The sequence below is a fragment of the Oxyura jamaicensis genome, chromosome 1, assembly GCF_011077185.1.
Source record: "Oxyura jamaicensis isolate SHBP4307 breed ruddy duck chromosome 1, BPBGC_Ojam_1.0, whole genome shotgun sequence".
NCBI classification, from domain to species: Eukaryota; Metazoa; Chordata; class Aves; order Anseriformes; family Anatidae; genus Oxyura; species Oxyura jamaicensis.
The window spans coordinates 109,432,935-109,453,521 of NC_048893.1; the positions used below are offsets into that span (position 1 = coordinate 109,432,935).

General features: G+C 37.9%; 1 protein-coding gene across 2 annotated transcripts in view; it reads right to left on the reverse strand.

Moving 5' to 3' along the window:
* The window catches only part of RCAN1 (regulator of calcineurin 1), a 40,107-nt gene that overhangs the window by 3,646 nt on the left and 15,874 nt on the right, over positions 1-20,587 (reverse strand). Inside the window, exons 1-3 of one of the 2 annotated variants that reach the window (XM_035315720.1) lie at positions 5,505-5,696; positions 3,165-3,338; positions 2,051-2,210 (exon numbers count right to left, since the gene is read on the reverse strand). In XM_035315720.1, the coding sequence (XP_035171611.1) occupies positions 2,051-2,210; positions 3,165-3,338; positions 5,505-5,591 (421 nt within the window). In that variant the 5' untranslated portion in view covers positions 5,592-5,696. Of the gene's footprint in view, positions 1-2,050; positions 2,211-3,164; positions 3,339-5,504; positions 5,697-20,587 lie in introns of those variants that run through there. The other variant, XM_035315719.1, reaches the window with a different exon arrangement.

A 20,587-nucleotide genomic window follows, 5' to 3' on the forward strand; every position in this document is an offset into this window, starting at 1 on the left:
CCTACAGTTCTAAAAAACGCAAACCATTGTGCTGAAGTAACCCTTGCTTGCACCTGGCTCCTTGGTACTGAGTCATTAAGTCCACGTTCCAATAAATCTTAGTCAATAGGTAGTTTTATAGGGCTTAACATTCACTATGTATGTGAAAAATCTCGTGGAGAAAGGGATTGCAGATCTGCCAGTAAGCTTACCGTAGGGCATCTTAATAATAGAACTTGCAGGGCAAAAACACCAGCTTTTACTTAGTAAACTTTTAAATACTTAAGACATACAAATTTCTTTTTGGTATGGATACAATTTAAGAGGAAAGCTTGTAGCTAAGAAAGCAGCACCCACCAAGCAAGCTCTGAGCTTTCACGGGATCAGCAAGCTGTAACGCTATTTATTCCAAGTGCTTCATCCAAAATGACTTTTATTCCAACGAGCATAATCTTATGGGACTTTTGTTTCAAAAACTGATTTCAGGAAAATAAAATCTTTGGTAAAAATATTTAGTATGTCAGGAGTATTCTCAATGAATCGTTTGAAAGACCTAATCAGGCTTATCTGTTTAGTTTACACGCTTCTGGATAAACAAATGATTTTGGTACCATTTTATACCTTCACTTTAACTGTGGTATTTCTCCTATAAATTGTTCCGGCCATTATCATTCAAACACTATTTAAAATTTAGTATTTATTAAAAACTTGCAATAATCTACTCCATTTTTTATCGTAGCATAAGCATAGATTTTTATCCCTCCATAGACCGCAATGTATGAAACTTCACAGGTAAGAGTAATTCGCTAGTGGTCTGAGACACATTATTTTCATTAGGAACTGTGGGTTTCACCAGCATACAGTTGGCCATAAAGTGCTCCACAGACAACCATAACACACTACTGTACAATTGATGCATGAGGAAGTAGAAGTTCTCCTCTACCATCTTTTCCACCCCTTCCTACTGATGTAATAAAAGTTCCCTAAACTGGTAAGCAGATATATAAAAATATTACAGTAAAATAAATCAGACTATAGTTTGTTCTCTTTGATGCTGCTACTAAATATATTCATTTGTTCTCTCTCCTAAACCTAATAGGACAGTTGCAAACAGGTTAAATAAGAGTTGCAAACTGTAAATTGTGGAAAATTAAATTTGCATTAACTCTCATTAAGTTGTTTAAACTGAGATATAAAATGACATCAAGGAATGAGATCATATCAATCCCTGAAGCATAGCTAAAATACAAGTTAGTTCAGTTTAATGGAACTTTTTAACAAAGTATTATTTAATTTAAAACACAGATATCAGGTAGAACTGTTTCTCCTTTCTGTGGTGTTATGTATTTTTAATAAATAGATGCATCAACAGCCTACACAGCTGAAATGACAAGCAACTGATGAGATAGCAATAGAAATGAATGGTAATAAACAGTAAGCATGCATTCTTGTTATCTCCTCTAATTTAAACAGAGAGGGATGGAAAGGAACAGTTTTCCTTCCCAGGCTGAAGCAACCTCAAAGCTGCCAATAACTGAGTAAACTGCAGAAGATGAAAATACCAAGGAGTTGGTTGGGAGTGGCAGAAACTTCTTCCTCTTAATTCCAAAAGAAAAATAGTGCCTCAAACCAGCTTGACACTGAGATAGTAGTATGTGTAGGTGGAAAACTATCTCAGAATGCAGGGAGGTAATTCTAGTTCAGAGCTACATAACTGTTAACTGCTTTAATGTCCTCATCTGAAACAGGACTTTCCTGTCTCTGCAGAAGGCATACCACTACTCAACTTCCTCTATTTTTAGGAAACTACTTCTTGAAAATTCTGGTGAAAAAGCTAACGTGTTATTGAAGCAACATTCATGCTCTCTATAAATCACAAAACATCATATTGTTGAGGTCTGGGCCCTTCAAATGATCCTGTTGAGTTACTGTGTATGTAAGAAACCATAGCTTACTTTTTCTGATGCTATACATTTAACTGGCGAACAGTACTTCATTCGGAAAATTATAGGAGTTCATTTGAAAAGGTGTTTTAGCTGAGAAAAACCTAGGTGTTTCTAATCCTGTTTACCTGGTCCTAACTTGGAGATAGCATATAAAAGGTCATAGTTAATCACTGGAGTAGCATCTTCTACTTGCTTCCAACCAACAGGTGGAGAGGCAGGAGGTGAAATCAAAAACTGTTTGTCCGGATTTGGTGGTGCCAAATGCGAGCTTCCAATGTGCAAAGTCTGAAAAAAGCATAAAAAATAAAGTTATTTCACTACTATTGATGAATTCATCATTAATGAGGAATTTTAACATCGGCTAGATGCTATGCTATAGCAGGCACTCAAGGTGGCAGCATGTAACAGTATTATTGAAGACAGCTATATGAAAGACCCCGTATACAAAATACAGACGAGCCACCACATCCATCAGCTCTGATGAAACATGCAATGAGGTGTGTACATCTACATTTTCTCATTATGGAGTTTTACAGAAATTTCACCAGAAAATATCTGTTCTTAAACTACTGAAGAAGGAGGAAGCTGGATATGGGCTTTAAGGCCTAATGACAAATGGTGTTGAAACTTATTACCACAAGTGAGAGTGGTGAGAATTCTAGAAGGTATATAAATAAACTGGCTCCTTCAGGACTGTCCCTATTGACATCTGAAACAGACACACAGATTAATTTTCCCATTAAGGTTATGGAGGAAAATACACAGCAGCCACCAAAAAGCACCCAGATTACCAGAACCTGAGACAGTTTCATTACTTTAGCGGGAGAAGATAGCTAGCTGGAGAGCTCCACTGACGACAATTTCAAGAACAAACGTGTGCTAGAGTCCTGAGCACGTACTGCTACACTTCAGATTCCCGCACATACCATTTGAGCATTCTTTTCTTCTGTGTGTGTACTGCTGGCCAATGCGCTTGGCTTTCCCCACCCCATAAATTCTATCTTTGCCTATGTTGATCACTATCATCTACTCTTTCCCCAAGGGAATCTAAGCAATACAAAAGGAGACATAAGTGCAAAATAGGCAAGAGCCTCCACATACTTGTAGCTTTAGAACAACCTGTGATTCTCTAACCAAAATGAAAAATTAAGCATTCATTAGCATGAGTGGAGACCTGTGGAAGCTTACCACTAGTAAATTCAGCTTTAGTACCTTGCAAGGATAATCACAGAGACCTACCTGAGCAAAATACAGTTTTATTTCCTTTCCAAGGAATTCTGTCTTGTGCAATTGGACTCTAGCATCTGCCGCAGATAAAGGGTTACTGAAGTTTATTCGTACTCTTTTGAAGCTCTTAAAATACTGAAAGGTGGTATCTCTGTCGTATGTTCTAAACAGCGATTCAAATTTGGCCTGAAAAGAAAGGACCAAAGAAAGTCAACATGCAGCACTGCATATCTTCTCTAACGAAATACAGAAATAAACAGCAGTTGTCAGGAGGGGGATATCAACACTCTTGAGAATTGGTGTACTTGTTATAGCTCAGGTTTCTTCTTATTTATTCTAACACTTTTCTAACCTATCACTTGTTTGTTCTTTTTTTCCTCTATAGAAGCTTTTTACATCCTAATTGAGAAAATAGTTTATTATCAATAAGAAGCATCTGATTTGATAACATAATAAAATATCAGTTAATGGTATTGCTAAGATATTGAAAAGAAATGCTTGTTTTACAAAATTAATATCCAAAGGCCTTAAAAAAAGACTGCCAAGCATGCCTTTGTCTAAGTGTGTAATTTTCAATGAAACCAACACAACAGTTTTAATAGAGAAAAATGAAAAAAGCTTATTTGCAAGCTAAAAGCAATTTTCTTCAGTGACTCAGCATGCATAATAAAGTTCACGAACATCGCCTTTTTTAATAGCTGCTACTTTCACTTAGGAAAATGCATGGTAAGAAAAGATATTACTGAACACTACTTTAATAGCCTCTTCTGTTCCTGGAACGGAATTCTAAGGCAGCTCCCACTCGCTCTTCTAAAAAGTCTTAAGCACTAACCAGATAGCTCCTAAAGGCCTTTGACACACTTTCTGTTTTGTCTGTGCGGTAAGTATAGGAACTGGACCAAAGCCTCATACCTTCATAGATCTGCAGCTGAGTTACTTTGCTGTCCTGACTGTGTGAAAAGACTAAAACACATTTACCAACAGCTGGTAATCTCCATGATGCATTTAATGTTTGGGCTCCTAGGACATCTATGCAAACCATATAGATTTTTTAAGTTATTTATTTTTAAATAAAGCGTACTTCCACTCTTACTTGAGGACACCAGAGCAAAGGAGGAGAAAAAAGCAGAAAGCTGTGAAGTCAGCATGCTCTTGCAAAGTGTTTCATGCTCACGTTAGGACACAGTAATCAGTTACAAGCCTTATTTCGGAGATGGAGACAGATCAAGCATGCTGGTATTTCGGATACCTTATCTTCATAAAAGCTTACTGGAAGCTGAATATGAAGTCAAAATATAAAGATATATAGAACTGCATGCATTTTTTTTATGCCACATTTTGAATTAGTAGGGAAAGCAACAGAGGTTATATAAGGCAGCAGATATTACTTCAAAATTTTGTTCTCCTTTCTGAAGAGCTGTTTCACAAACTCGTCAGCTATATACGTAACCAGTATATTTCAAAGATATTTTCCAAGATATTTTAAAACCACTGCTGTCCTGCTTCTTGCTGAGCCACATCTAAGCTTCAAAACGAAATCTGAGACAAGAACAGAACCCTCTACACAGAAAGCCTGTATTTGTTAGCCTACTGTACTGGAAAGAAAGCTGGATGAAACCATGAAAACTAAGCCTGCATTTGTAAAGTCTTAGTCATGTGTCATATGAAAAAAAAAGAAACCCATGCTGAATTGCATTTCAAAGTTCACATTCAACATTTAATCTCAGAGCGCCTACAAGAGTTGTGCAATATCTGTAGTTTTTTAGTGCGTGCAAATTATATAGGTCATAAATATCATGGTAACAGTATGATAATGAACAAAACATTATTTTTGTACTTAAGGTATCTTAGCAATCAACAACTGACTGTATCAGGACTGGGTTACTTACACAATACTAATTCTAATCAGTGAAATACAAATCCGAGAGAACTTATAGTTCTAACATTGTTATTAACAACTATAGTGCCAACCAAAAAAAAACACCAGAAAATGTATATACTATAAGTTATGAGAATCTTACTACCAAAATTATAATATCAACATTGCTGAAAACATGTATGAAAGTGAAGAATACAATACACAGACGAGAAATGTCTAAAGGTAAACTTCTGATCTTTTTCCAAAAACCCATAGCTTAAGATCTAACAATTTCCACAGTGAGATTCGTGAGATTCATTCGTATCAGAGCATACTGTTGCAGACTTGTAAGACCCAAGACCCTCACATTAAACTGACTTCTTGTAAGTCAAGAAGCTACCGAGGTAAGCTGCATTCTAAACAGTTTTGTACAGCACCTCAAGACTTTTAACATTCCAGCAGTCCATGTAAATAAAGCAAAAAATAAAGCATACCCTTGTTTCTGCTTGATTGAAGACATCGCTATCTGCCACACAGGCAATCAGAGAACTAAAACTGTAGTTAAAATTTCTAAAATGCATTTTGTGCTTCGCTAAGGCAATACTTGCCGTTCAGCAGAAACCAATTACTTTTAAGGAAGCCGCTGGCTCTGCAGGCAGTGTTTATAAGGGAAACAAGTCCGGCCCCTCAGAGAAAAAAAAAAAAAAAAAAAGAAAAAAGGAAAGGTTTCAGAGCATCCTGTATGTGACAGCGAATTCCTGAACAAAGTCCTGCATGCTTTGAGGCAGTCAGGAACAAAATGTAAGCTTCTACTGGAAAGAGGTGACGTCAGCACATTAGTCAGCTTCCCTATGCTAATTACCAGCGCTCGGGAGGATGGAAAAAGCAGCTGAGGTTTGCACAGCAGCTGCTTTATCAAGCCTCTTGCAGCATAGTTTCCACTGGTAGTAATTCCATTCAGCACTCAGACAACATGCTCTTCACTGGAATGGGACAACCCATCTTAAGATGGAAAATGTTACTGCTAAAGGACCAAAGTCTAGAGTAATAGGCTGTAATTAGCCAGGAGGAAAATTTCAAGACTTTGGAACGGAAAACAAATCCCTCAGGTCAATAGCTTTCAGTAATTTTTTGGAAAAAATACACAGCCTGAAATTTAGAGATTAGGAGGCATTGATCTATGAAAATACTTTTTCCCCATTACAGTGAGAATTCATTTTGAAGCTTTCTCCAATGCAACTAGATGGATATGATTTCCATTCCCACTTTATTACGAACCCAGTATGAGCCCCATAAGCAAACTTTTTTATTTATTTAAATAAATGCAGCTTCATCAGAAATCGACTGGTAGGGTTTTAAGAGACAACCTGAACTACCAACAGCAGTGATGAGCTATGAAACCTACGTTTTTGAACATGCACTGGTTCATAGATTTGTTTCAGAACATTTCCCAAGAAGTATCAAGAACAATTCACACACACAAAAAAAATCATTACCATTTTAAAGTAATTCATTACATTTAAGCTGAAGCTTAATGAATTTCCAGACTACTTGGAAACTTCCCACACAGCTTTAGATCAAAATTCATAATGAAGTCAAATTTCTAAGTGCATTTGACTATATTTAGTTCATTTGACTATAAAACGAGGCTATCACAGAATCATCAATTTTTATGAAACTCTCAAACACAATAAACAGTCATTAATTTAAACCCTTATTTCATAAATATTTAATCCTGTGTAACTATTCACATAAATAGCCTTCTTGATTTCCATAGGCTCTACTTGCTTGCTAGAAGTTCAGGATGCTTACTGTGCCACAGGCCAAAATCCCCATTTAGCAGTCAAACTCTACTGTTGCAAAATTACCTTGGCATATAAATTACCTTAGTGTGAAAGACCACTCAAGACCTACTTCCTAGTACCTCTTCATAGAAGCCCCTACTTTAAAAAAAGCTCAACTCCAGGAAAAAAGCTGGTTGGAAGGACAATGCAACAACTGGCCTAGATGCTGTCGGTGAGATTAAACTCAACGCCTAGAAGGAAGTAACAGATAACAAGGCTCCAGTGCTTCAGGAGCACCTAGCGTACCAAGTGCCTGAAGGACAGAAAGGGTGGGAGAAACAACCAATGCTGCATCCCATCTTCTGGTGAGCGTAGGGCAGGAACTGCAGTATCAACCAAACACTTCTGAGGTTTCACTTGGCACATATACAGCAAGAACTGGTTTGAGTTTTCAGGATCACCGCCTGCACCCAGGAAGGCAGATACTCATAAAAAGCCATCACACTGAGCAGCAAACCACCTGAGCTAACACAGAAAATCATGCAGAGTATGTCTTGAATCCTGCTCTTGCCCTGGAATTAGGTCATCGAGTGTCTTACAGACTTTGGAAGTGGAAGCGCCAAGCATGACTTTGTGGACCAGTGGTCTGGATGCTCATCTGGAAAACATGGCCATGAATCATTTGGGCATATATGGAAACTGAAAACTGGCTTCCCACATCCTATGTGAATGCTACAGCCACTGATAAGAAAGTAAAGGTCCCCCTATAACCTGCTGCTGAGTCAGAGTCACCTGGTGCACTCTGAGGCTACCTGGGTGACTTGTGGGTGACAGGTGGAAAGGATGTTGCTTCCATGAAGCCTCACAGGGCCAACACATGAGGCTGTTTTCAAGCTGCTCAACAGAATGAATCCTCCAGCAACCTCACTGCAGACCTTTATATAGGTGAGCACGTCAAAGCTTCCTTGCAGTCCAGTGGTTGTAAAGGTCTGCTAAAGCCCTATTTTGGACTCGGCTTAAAGTAGGGCAGGGAGATTCTAGGTACTTAAATCCCTTTGTAGCTCAACTTAAATTTGGGTCCAAATCCTACAAAAAATGAAAACACTTGATTGCTATCATCCTCAAGGGCATTTACATCTTACTGAGGATAAAGCACATAGAAAATGACTTTACAAGTCTTCCTACAGCCATTTCTCAAACCTAACTTCATCATTTAGAACAGGACCATAGCCTGCTGTATTACTGGGTTGGCTCTGAAGATACCAACCAGTTCTGAGAACATCTAACATCTCAGAAAACAATTTTTTTCACACTGTTCTCTGAATTTAAAATAAACATTGGCTCTTCCACTGATATGCAGTAGAATTTTACTTTATCAGTTTCAAAAGCAAGGAAAAGAAACCAGTTGTAGTCTATCCCACTTATGCATTGTTGTTATTACTTTTTGGTAAGGTTGTGTCACCAGTCACTCAAAGATACAACTCAGGTTAAAAAAATGATAATGACTACATACTGAAGCTCCATGCACAATACAGAATAAACTGAGAATAGGTAACCTGAAAAAGAACACTTTGAAGTAAAACCTAATACCCTTAATGCTATGCTTTGTTAGAACAGTGCAGTCTACAATGTTTCAATTAATGGATTAAATAAATTACCTTGAATGCTTAAAAACAAAACAAAACAAAAGGGTTCCTTCATTTAAAGGGGAAAAAAAAAAAAGATGTATATTCTCAATCTCAGTACCCGTTTTATTTAATTAAATAACACAGCAGCACTAAGTTGAGACCCCTGAGATGTATGTACTGTAGGAGCCAAATTACAAAAGCACTATTACAAAACTCTGACAGTGTTGCAATGTTTCTTCTGTGCTGATCAAGCCCTGTAAGCCCTGTAATGTTTGCTAGCCACAATGAACTACCTGGAACAAGAACACTGCATGACAATCAGCACTGTAAATTCATTGTTCTGATACTATCAGAGTAGGCTTTTTTTCCTCCTCTCATCTTCAGAGAGTTTGCTGCTTCTGTCTTCTCTTTGAGACTCCCTACTGACCACATGACACAGAAAAGAGACCAAGGGTGAGGAGATGACCTGCTTAAAGATCTATGCCTTCATCTGGGTAACAATGGCCAATACTTCATCGGTAGAATAGGATGCTGCTGTACTCAGCAGTGAGAAACTAAATGGGTAAGATTCAGGTGAAGTGACAACACACTTGGCCTTGTTTCTCTCAGTTCTCCTTTCCACTGAAGGGTACAGATTCTGGAGCTTTTTTTTTTTAAAAAAAAAAAAAAAAAAAAAAAAAGAGCTCTGCCTCTAAAAACTGCAGAAGAGATGCTCACTAAAATATTCCCCAACCTCAGTAGCTCCTGACAGATGCTCCATTAGTAGCAGCATGTCCCAGGCAGAGAAATTTAACAGACCCTTTTGTTTTTCTGGAAGGAGAGAAAGGAGAAATAAGGTGTCAAATGAGCATATGGAAGTGTGAACACAAAATGATCAAGTGCAATTACTGACTCTAGAATTTAATCTCTACTTGCAATAAGATAGGTAAGGCACAGAGGAGGAAATGAGACCACAGAAGCAGAAAAAAGGCAAGTCACAAAAAAATGATTATGTTGTCAATATCAAGAAAGAAAATTAAGATGAAACAAAGCATGTTGGTAATTCTGTAAGTGAATAAAACAACCACTGTATGAGCTATAAATCAGAATGTAGTCCATTCTTCTCTCTCTTCACTGGCATACTTCTACAATTACCCTTGGCGAGTGCTCCTTTTGCAGTCCCTGCACTCCCACTATATATACTTGCTGATCTTCTGCTATCAAACATACAGTTTCTATTCCTGTCTTCACATTAATTATCTTGCCTTCGCCCTTATTTAGGGCAGGGATAAACACCTTGAAGTTATCTAGAATGAATAAGCATGCTTACTGGTTTCATTTTACTAGTGGATGGGAAAGGAGAAGGGGGGGCAGATAGTAAACTACAAAGAACTTCCAGACCTACCCACGCATGTCTAGGTTTAGGAAGTTAAAATTCAGGTGTGTGTTAGTGCACACAGAGCAGACTGACCTACTAGCCTACACTGTTTTTGCCAATGCAGGAGCAGGACAGCTAGATATCTGCATGTGACAGATGTGAAGGAGAGAATGTGAAAATTTATTAAGTGATCCTTTTTGGAACTTAACACTAAAAGTTGACTCGAAAATTCATTCAGGTAAAACCAAAGAGTCTTGAAGTGAGACCCACTGAAATAAGTAGTGAGCACATGTCCTCGACGGCATTTTTCTCAACTACCTTTTAGGGTGCTCTGCAAATTAACAGAGCAGTCAGGAAACAGTAACATTCTCTATTGTTAGAAAACCTTCAGTTCCTGCCCTTGGGATTCAAGAGGCAGGTTGTTTTGCTGTAGAGGCTTTTTGTGTTGTGCCCTTTTTTTTTTTTTTTGGTTGGCTTGCTTGAAAGCTTACTCGATGAGCAAGAGAAGTCACAATGTCAACAGACTCACCCAAAAAGCCAAGAGTGAGGGCAGTGAGTTAGGTCACTTGACTTAAAATATCCGTACAGTAACACAGTCTCATTTTACTAGTCAAAATGAAAAAAATTCCAACCTCTCCCCTCTGAACAAAAAAAAGAAATCTCCCCCCAAATGAAGACTGAATGGAAAAATGGACATGATTTCTTTTTGCAAGTGTGGCAGGATTTATTACCAAGTGAAAACTGGCAGATCAGTCATGCTTGTTTCTTTTTCTCCTCAAAATCCTTACATTAGGCTGGGCACCAAGAGACAGACAACCTTCATGTCCAGTGCAGAACAGTGAAATGGCTGCACACCTCCTTATGCAGTCAGGCAGTAACACAGCCCTCGACATAGCTGTACATGCTTCTTCTAAGCCAGGCAAATCCAGATCAGAAACACAAATATAATGTATGAGAAAGGCAGGGAGCATATGGGAGACTTATCATACAGCTGAAAAGGTTAATGGACAGTTTCTTCTGCTTTTGTGGAGCTGCGCACTCATTGTTCTACTCATTCCTAAGATTATCAGAAAGAGATTACAAGGAAGTATACGCAGTGTGTTAGTACATTTAGCAGAGAAGTACTCCACAAGTTAGTACATTTAGCAGAGAAGTACTCCACAAGTAAAAAACAAAAGTCTTTGGTATTATAGAATAAACTGTACAAGAACATCTGCAAATGTATTTACAGTAAAGAAATCACAGAGAGCAGAGCAATGCAAGTACGCAGACTGGTTTTCCAAATTATACAGAGCTACGTGCAGTGTATTAAGTCAAGGTAACACCCACACAATGACAAAATGGAAAAAGGGGCACGAAGCATGGAGTTAAGACTGTCATCATCAACTCCTCTCATTAACTTTGTTTATAATGTGGAATGGCAGACACATGACCATTCACTATTTCATATGCGAACGAGTATTTTAGTCACAATTTCCAGCCATAAAAGTAAAGACAAAAATTCATGCAGCTTTAAAATATAAGCATATGATGCCATATATGAGGGTACACAAGGGAAAAGCCTATTTGTCTGTACTACAAGTTATACCAAGCACCATATAGGATTGTCTTTAAAAAAAGATATTCAATGCCTATAAAAAACTGAACTGTTGGACAATATTTTCAGATACAAAAAACAAACTTTTCAGAAATTAAGCTTAAAATCTTGCCTAAGAGCACTAGTTCAACAAAATGATCAGCAGCATACTTGGTATGTCAGTAGAGACTTCTCATAGATCAACATGGCTACATTCAATCGACAATAAAAAACAAAGGCCATGTGCATGGGGTGTGGTATCACCTCTGTTTTGGACTTAGCTGTTTCAAGGAAATCTTTTCTTCTTCCAAACAGCAGAACATGCAGGGACAAATGACCATTAAAAAAAAAAAATTAAGAAAAGTTTATGTAAAAGCAAGCAGAAAAGCTATGAAGATTCTGCATCATTATGTGTAGAACACACACTATTAAAAATAATGAGACTGAAACAATTTTATATACCTAAAATTATAGAAGGACAAAAGCCAATCAAAACAAGTTTTCAGAGAACTCCACTATTTCTCCAGTTATTCTGTACAAATTCACAAACTCATTCATTTTAATTCCATACACTAGAAAGAACATACTGTGAAACATGAAGTTCTTTTGCAGCAATTGGGCAAGTGGGCTGAGAAGAAGGAAAAAGTTACTGTGAGGTCAATTATAAAGACTTCATCATCCCCTGCCTCCACCTTTCTCCCCTCCCCATCCCAAGAGAAAGTTTGGTTTCAAAAACCACCTTTGTGAAGACAAGCTGCTGCTTGGAATTGGATGAAAATGCCTAGAAAAGACTGTTCTGCAATACTACAGGTCAATCCATTACATGTTTGAAGATAGGGGGATGCAAGAGAAAAATCATAAAGTTAAAAGACATGATTAAAATACCACAATGATCATCTTTCTTTAACCAAGACAAATGTAAATATGATCATTCCCATGGCCAGATGCAGATGGAGTGCCAATTTCTTTAAGAAAGCAAGGGGAAAGAGATGGTGATGGGGACAATACCACAATCTAACTCATGGAAGTGATGCACATGCCTCAATAGAAAAACCTAACTATGGAAAGGGAAGGAAATCCTTAAACTACTCTTCTCTTTTTCCTTAAACTTTTTGAAAGCTTCTATAAATATAGGTATCTATATTAATCCTTTCCTCAGAGTGGAGATTTAAAAAAAAAAAAAAAAGGAAAATTCTCCAGAGATCATCTACATCTGTTATCAACTGAAAAAGAAGGGCTTTTAAAGCAATCTGTTTAAGTTCATTTTTGCATACTCTAGGAAAAGCATCTGTAAACAATTTACTGCAGAGCTGTAGGAAGTTGCTTGTAAAAATAAGCCCCCCCCCCCGCCCCCCCCCCCCATTCCCCAATTTATGAAGTAATATCTCTAAGCACTGTGTAACTATGAAATAAAGGAAGCACGAAGTGTTCTTCCTACCAGTATAAATAGGAAAGCCATCATCAGTCTGTCCTTCTCAAGGTTATTTATTTGTATACCAGTGTGGGAAAAGAGATAGTAAGTAATTAATGGATAGGTGGATTTGCAAGATGTCTCCTGCTCTCTTGAATTATTTCAGAAATGCTATACAAGTCGGCTACTAAAACAAAAAAAAGGTTTTCAGTTCATTATTTCTTGTGAGGGGGCACCTTCTGAAGATGAGCCCTGTTTTGTAAAGATGGAACAGCTGTAAAGTTATTTATAAGCCAGATTTGGTCGAGGGAGAGGTCCAGGGGATAGGGCACATGCTTAGTGTTGGATTCATGCATTCTTTAAACATGTCAAACATACTCTGACAGTAACCACAGCTGGAGTGGTGCACTCTGATGCTGCCTCTACACATCACCCATGCAATAGAGTGAGTTGAGGGGCATTAGAGAGTATCTTGGTGCTGGGCTTGTACACTAGCCTTCAAACAAGTTATCTTTTAGATACCAGAGACCAAATTTTGAGGAAATAAACCTTTAGTGCTAGCCTTGACATATATAAATTTTGATAATGATGCAAGTAAAACCAGCAACCACGACAAGAAGTGATGAGGAATGAAGTTTGTGCATAAAGATAATCAAGTTGTGACAGCTTATGAGGAAGAAAGGAGGCAGACAAAGACACAGGAACCAGGTTCTTCAAATTTCTTCCGGTAAAGCAGGGGGGAAATACCAGTAATGGATCCAACAGTAATACACCTCGGTCACACAACTCAGAATATTTTACTCCAACTCTATCAAACTGAAGCCAGTGTGGTGAAAGCTGTCCAATATCCAGATGTCCTGGTAGCAAGTGCCTACCATCCTGGAGCTGGAAGAGGCATGCACAACATAAATGAAAACTGCCAACAGAACACAAACCTCAATTTCATTTATGATTTTAAAAGCCCAGCCCAGTAAAACTGGAATCTGTTTAGATAAGTACACTAAAAAATACATTAAGACATGATATATTTTATAAAATAGGGTCTTTAAAAAACCGAATCCTGAGATAATTGGGCAGAGTTATGATCCCGATTCAAATGTCAAAGGCAGTCTTTTAGAGTTTTTTTTTCAGCAATACATTCATCAGAATAAAATCTTGATCTCAAGCAACATTTAAAAGAACAAAATGTTGATAAACATTTGTCTGGCTCTTTGGTTTTATGAAACTCACTGACCACCACATAAGGATTATAAGGGCAATAGCACTGCTGATGCAATATCCTACTACATCCATTGAAACTTTTCTAAATAGACCAAAGAACACAAGATATTTTTATCTCACTTTGCACATTCTATATAATGAAGGAGGTAATCATAAAAGGTCAATACTGAGGAGAAAAAGCAGAAGGAATGAATCTGTCAGCTTATCTTTTCTCCCTACTCAACATCTAAATCAAGAGTTACCATTATAAAGCATGAATCACTGCTTATTAAAGCTTTAGATAAACCAATTTAAGAAGCCTAACTACTTTTCTTTGAGCAACCAAGGCTGAATCTAGTTTTCAAATCTGTTCTGGAACAGCCAGATAGCCTTTTTAGGGGTTTCTGAACCAATGAACAAGGATTGTATGATGGCTATTTCTCCTCAGCTAGTTGAACAGAGTTCCGAATTTCTTTAGTGCAGAAAAACTCTGAAGCCAGCTGCCATTTCTATTGATTACTTTGGAAGCCACTAGCATGCCACCAACCTCTGTCTTGGTATGACTTACACCGCTACACTTACTCCTCAATTTCAGAGTACATTGCAAGATGACAAGTCTTACCACATATTAAGTGAAAATTTCACAAGTGACATCTGATAGTGGAAAACAACCCAGTTGCTCTTTATCTGATGACACTCAAACTGAACTGGGTCTTTCAAGCTGCAATGAAACTTCCATTATCACATCTGGGAAATCAAATCAGTTCACCATGGCTGGTTAAACAGTGCTTTATCATTAGCTCCACCTGCATATTCTTATTAAAACTACGTTGATAAGTTCTGCACAGCCTGGACATACTCCAAAACCAAGCACATACTCCAAGGCTAATGAAAGTACAAAAGGCAGCTTGGGCCATGCTGCAAGCAGCATTCTGTTTGCTCTCCCACTCCCCTATACAGCAAGGTGCTACCTCCATACAACCTGTGAGCTTCTGGGAAGAGGGATCATGAAGATGTTTCCTCAATGCTATGCCTGTGGACTTTTGAGAATTTGGGTATAGTCTTACATCCAAAGATAATACACAGGTGTCATTATGTATACTCCCCCTCACAGATCGAGTACAGCTGATGCAAAATCTTCAAGAGCTATTAATATTCTTTGACGACATTTGCTGAAGTAGCATAGTGGCTTGCTTAGAGTCTGGATTACCTTTAGAGTGCTTTTGTTTGAATTAAAAAGTTTCAGAGAGAAGTTCAGAACAGTCAGTCAGTCTCTCCTCAAAAGAGATCCAAAACCTGCAACAGTTTTGTTTACTATTTAATCCATAATTCTTGAAAGATACAACTTTCTCCTCCCTCCATTTAAAAATGTTCCATTTTAAAGATATGTGAATTGCAACCCAATCTGGCTTCAATGAATGCCGGTTAACTTGCTGCTTTTCTTGGTTTTAATTCAAGAACTTGTTACACGGCAGAAGAAAATTCCACAGAAAGTTGCCCGCATGTATTTCTATTGTATCAAAAGGAAAACATAGAAGAAATCCCACTCAAATGTGTTCTTAATAGAATTACAAGCATGCATTTGAAGTCTGAAACTACAGATTGTACCCTGAAGCTGTATGTCCTTTCAGCAGAAAGCCATAATACCAATGCATCCAAAGTTTTGACCGCAGAAGTGTGCATCACCTATAAGACGTCAGCAAGGTTTCTATGAGGCCAAGTCCTGAATTCAGCCATTTGACTGCACACAGAAGCTATCCACTCCACAGTTGCTCCACTGAGGGATAAAAATTCATATAACCACTAATGTTTTTTTTTTTTTTTTTTTTTTTTTTTAAACACAGATTCCAAAAGCTTTGCCAAGAAAGAAAGTAGTGGTTTTAACTGGATAGACTCTTACAAGATTTTTAAGAGGAGCTTAAAATACATGAATTGTCATGCTTGCATTCTGTAGCCTACATATGTTCAAATAGAATATATAGAGCTGTGCTGTATCACAGTAGGGCTATTTACAGATCAAGTGTGTGACAGTTTTCCAGCCACCCATCAGGAAAATAAATACCTACAGTGTGCTTATTCCTTCCTTGGAAAAATCCATGACTTACACTTCCATTTCCAATCATTAAACATTAAATTCCTGTTCACTGACGGGTAACATAAAAGCCGTAATTTGGAAATTCCACAACAGAGTACTTGAGTAACCAACTACACTCACTTAGAAAACTTTAATATAGCAACTATATTCCAAAATTTAAAAGCTTTTTGCAACCTATTTCCACCCCTGCAAGGAATTTACTCAATCCATTGTAAATGAATTAAAATTTTGCCCTCATTCAAGTATTCTGGAAGAAAAACATTTTTCATACAATATATTTACTGGTAACTATTTTGCCATTCATATTAAAAACATCATTCTGCTTTGAAAAGTGACTTTGACGTGCTGAAAACTAATATTTAAAAATCTGCAAAACTGCAGGGACTGAACAGAATAGTGGACTTATTAAAAAAAAGTATCTTAGGATCTTATACATAGCAACTACTCTAGAAGAGATAAACAACTTCTGTTTAATTTTGTTTCATTGAGAAAAATATTTTTAATGAATAAGAAACAAAATGAGAAGTAATAAAATCTGTGTTGCATTCTGTCAGACCATATGGATGGCTTATACAAACAAGCTATTCCAATGCTTTAACTCCTGCACAGCACCAGTGAAGTGGTCATGAATAAACGTGCTGAGGAGAGAACAGATCCTTCTACAGATAAATCTAAAAGAACTCCCCTACTTTGTTTGAGAAGTGATATTTATGGAATGAAGGCGTTAATCTGAACTGCTACCAGAAGTAGTGCAACCAGGACATGCAGTTATCACCAGTTCATGTAAGGCTGCCAAAAAGCCTGATCAGCACCAGAATGCCATCCCACTCATCTGCACCTCAAAGCCAACCAGCACTTGGAAGCTAAAAACCATCTAGCCTAGAGTAGCTGGTGTCTCTTTGGGAAACAGAAGAGCAGGGCAAGGAATATTTATGGCTGCTGTACATCTAGGAGCTATCGTAGAAAGTCCACAAAGCTTGTTCTCACCCGGAAAGCAGGAAACAGTCATTAGCAAACAGCATCATAAAGGGTAGGAATTTCTGAGGAGTACTCTACATTCGCTAGGAGAATTGCTAAGGGCCTATAACCCTATATTGAGAGACCATTCAGGGATAATCTCCTCAGGACATTACTTAATCCTTTCAAGAATGATCTTTCAAGGTTTTAAAAAAAAAAAATAAACACAATAAACAATGTGTTTTTTTTTTTCCCTCCAGAGTTCCTTCATGCAAGGATAAATTTACAGAAGAAAAATGTCCCTTAAACTGATAGGGAGAGTTTTCTCAAAGTCATCAGACAGTAGGTCAAATAAATGGACTATCTTGAGCCTCCTAGTAAGTTTTAATCAAGTATGACACAAGGATGAAGGCTTAAAGGACAGCATTTATGATTAAATAGAAATGTGTGTGAAAATACCAGGGATGGGAGAGAGCTGGATGACCAAGGAAGAAGCATGCAAAACTTAGTTGTTAGCTACTCAGCTTGACACAAGCCAACCAGGCAGCTCTTGTGAGCTTGCAGACAAGCTAGAACAAGTACCAGTGTATGCCATGGCACACAAAGATGGGAGGATTCAGAACTTTGTAGAAGATGACAGCCAAGAACACACATGCAGAGTAAGACAGACATTTGTTCTGCAATCTGTGTAATATGCTTAGTGTACAGAGGAATTTGCAAGCTTTAGGACCTTATTTAATCCATACACTATAAAAATTAAATAAAACCATTAAGTTTATCTTAGGAAAAAAAAGTCTTTCTGTTCAGTTTCCAGAGCTCAAAACAAAAATGAGCTGACTGCATATAAAGACTGAGATGCACAGTGAGTAACTGATGATCTGAAAAGTGCATTTAGCATATAGCATGTGCACTTTGGGTTTTAAGAAAGAAAAAAGGCCAGAAGGGACAGAAAGAATTAGGAGTGGCTATCTGGTCAAGCATACAAAAATTTAGGAGAAAAAAGAATCCAAATGGATGGCAAAGTGCAGTGGTAGTTTCAAAATTGGTTCTCTATACAGAGACAGGGAGAAGATTGTTTTCAGTCTTCAGTGCAATGTTATCTTGTACTGCTAACAGTGACATCTATTCTCAGAGCCCTTTCTTATCACTAAATTACTCCAGGTGTATTTAACTGAAGAGTTAACACAACAGCTTTAACTTAATCAACAAGACACAGAACATATTCCACTAGACCAAACTGGTCTAACCAAAAATATATCCAGGCACAAGATGCTGCTGACAAAACAAACAATTCCCATGCAGTCCCCTAAAAGAACTTGGATGCAGTCACCTTTGGCAGAACCAGCTCTTGTCAGGCTGGAGGAAGCATCAAGGAGTGAGACTTGTCAGTCAGCCAACACTCATAGCTTCACACCTGTGCAAAGGTGTCAGTAACTGCAAGCAACTCCCTTCCTAATACCAGCAGCTCCCAACAGGCTGGTGGATCAGCAAGCACAGTCACAAAACCTGCTGCAGGATATGCTCCAAGGAAGTCTGAAAACTGTACTTCCTCACCATGTGCACTTTTTTCTGGCATTTCTGATGTACCCTTTTAGTACTGTAATGCTGTAATCACTAACACCACTCCGATCACGCCTGCCAGGGCAAAAACTGAAAATTCACACGCTTGATGCCATTGCACAGGTGAAAGACTGCAGAAGTTGGCTGAAAGTTAGAGTGATAACATTAAGAGAAATATTCACCACCATCCAGCAGAGGAACTTTTGGCCAATGGACTGAGTATGAGGATGCTAGTTTTAGCCAGTTCTTTGAACAGAACTGAGAACAGTAATCAACACTGAGGTGAGGGTACATTATCAAACTTATTAAGTACTGATGCAGAAGGAAGACTTCATTTCCATGGTTGTTTCAACTGCACAGTTTTTGACTTTTCTTAGTTGTTACCCTGAAAGCCTGAGAGCCAAAGGAGAGAAGATAAGCAACAGGTTTGGAAGACAGCAGAAGCGGCCCCCCCCATCTTAAATTATGCCAATGGAGAAACACAGGTAAAGAGGAAAGTTCGGGGAAGAAAGTAAAGAAATTCTGAGCACCGTAAATATTTGCAGATTTCTCAGAAATAGCCACACCTTTTGTCTGATACTAAGTTTAGTTCAAAATAAGAGTTTTTAGAAATGCCATAAGAAAGTCGAAGAGCAGCAACTGTAACTGCTAGCCATTCTAACTACAGCTTCTCATTTGTGCCCCATGATTTGTATAAAATCATGGAAAGTTGCACTATTTCCTGATAGCATAAGGCAAAGACTGGTCACTCAAATATTTATTTGACTAATTCATTCCACTGGGTTTTCCATAAGTGATTCATGACTGTACTCTACTTTCCTGGAAAACATTTCACAAAGTCTGTACAGTATGTAAAGTAGTATATTTTCATTGTCTAGTTTCTAACTGTGGATTTGGTGGATTTTCAAGACTCTTTAAAAGCAAACAGCATTTTTTAATGAGTTCATCCTACCAAATACACTTTTTTTTTTTAAAACTCAGACACTCCTATGCCCAGGATGACTGCTATCATGAGAAATGTGTACGCGCTTGTTTTTCTGACAAGTTACTCTAGGCTTACACGCAGTTCTACTTATACATGTAACCAGACTTAGTACATCCTTTAATAGCACATTTTATCCTCTCTTGCTTGTCCCGATCCTGACATCGCTATTTTATGCCGATTCTGTTCCCAGTTAAAGTTAATGCCGTTAACACTGCCACTTTCCCAAATGAAAGGATGATCAAGTCCTTATCTGTAAGCTCCTCTTAATAGGGATTTATCACTATTTAGATGTCACCGCCAAAATTGTAGGGAGGTGGGGGTGGGATACAAACTATCAATAAATAGGAATTTAACTGTTTAACACCACTGAAGGCAAGACTGAAAACAGGTTGACAGTTGATTTCACGGCAACCTCAAAAGCCAGAGACTGGTCAGTTCCACTGAAAACACAAACAGCACCTGCAAAAAATAAAGCCCCAAAGAAGAGCAGAGCTGTCAGCAGACCTAATGCCATCTCCATTAACCCAGCAAGGGCTGCTGTGTTTAAATAGCAGGACACATTATCCTCTATCACAGTACGTGTGGGAGGGGAAAACTAAAGAGTCAAGTATGTACACGTGAATCCCAAATCCATAGATACACGAGAGGAACTGAAGTTTCCCCAATAATTTTTCTTACTTCCATATACAAGTGTGGTAATTACAAGCACCAACCTCTTTTAAGATTTAGGTGAAGATGATGTTCCACATGAAGGTAAATTTGTGCAGGCCCTTAAGAGGAGCATCTCTGTGGAAGCATTACCTACAAAACCCTCCGAGACCAGTCTAGAGAAACTGGGAAGAGGGATGGCAGTAATTTGATTAAAATTATTTTAATGCAAATCTAAATACTTATTTTCTTCAAAAATGTTATAAAAAATGTATATGTATTTCACTCGATTTTCTAAGTAATCTCTTTTACAGGAATTCCAGTCACAGATGCCCTAGGAAACTTTTTTTTTTTATAAGGAAATTTAGGAAGAGCC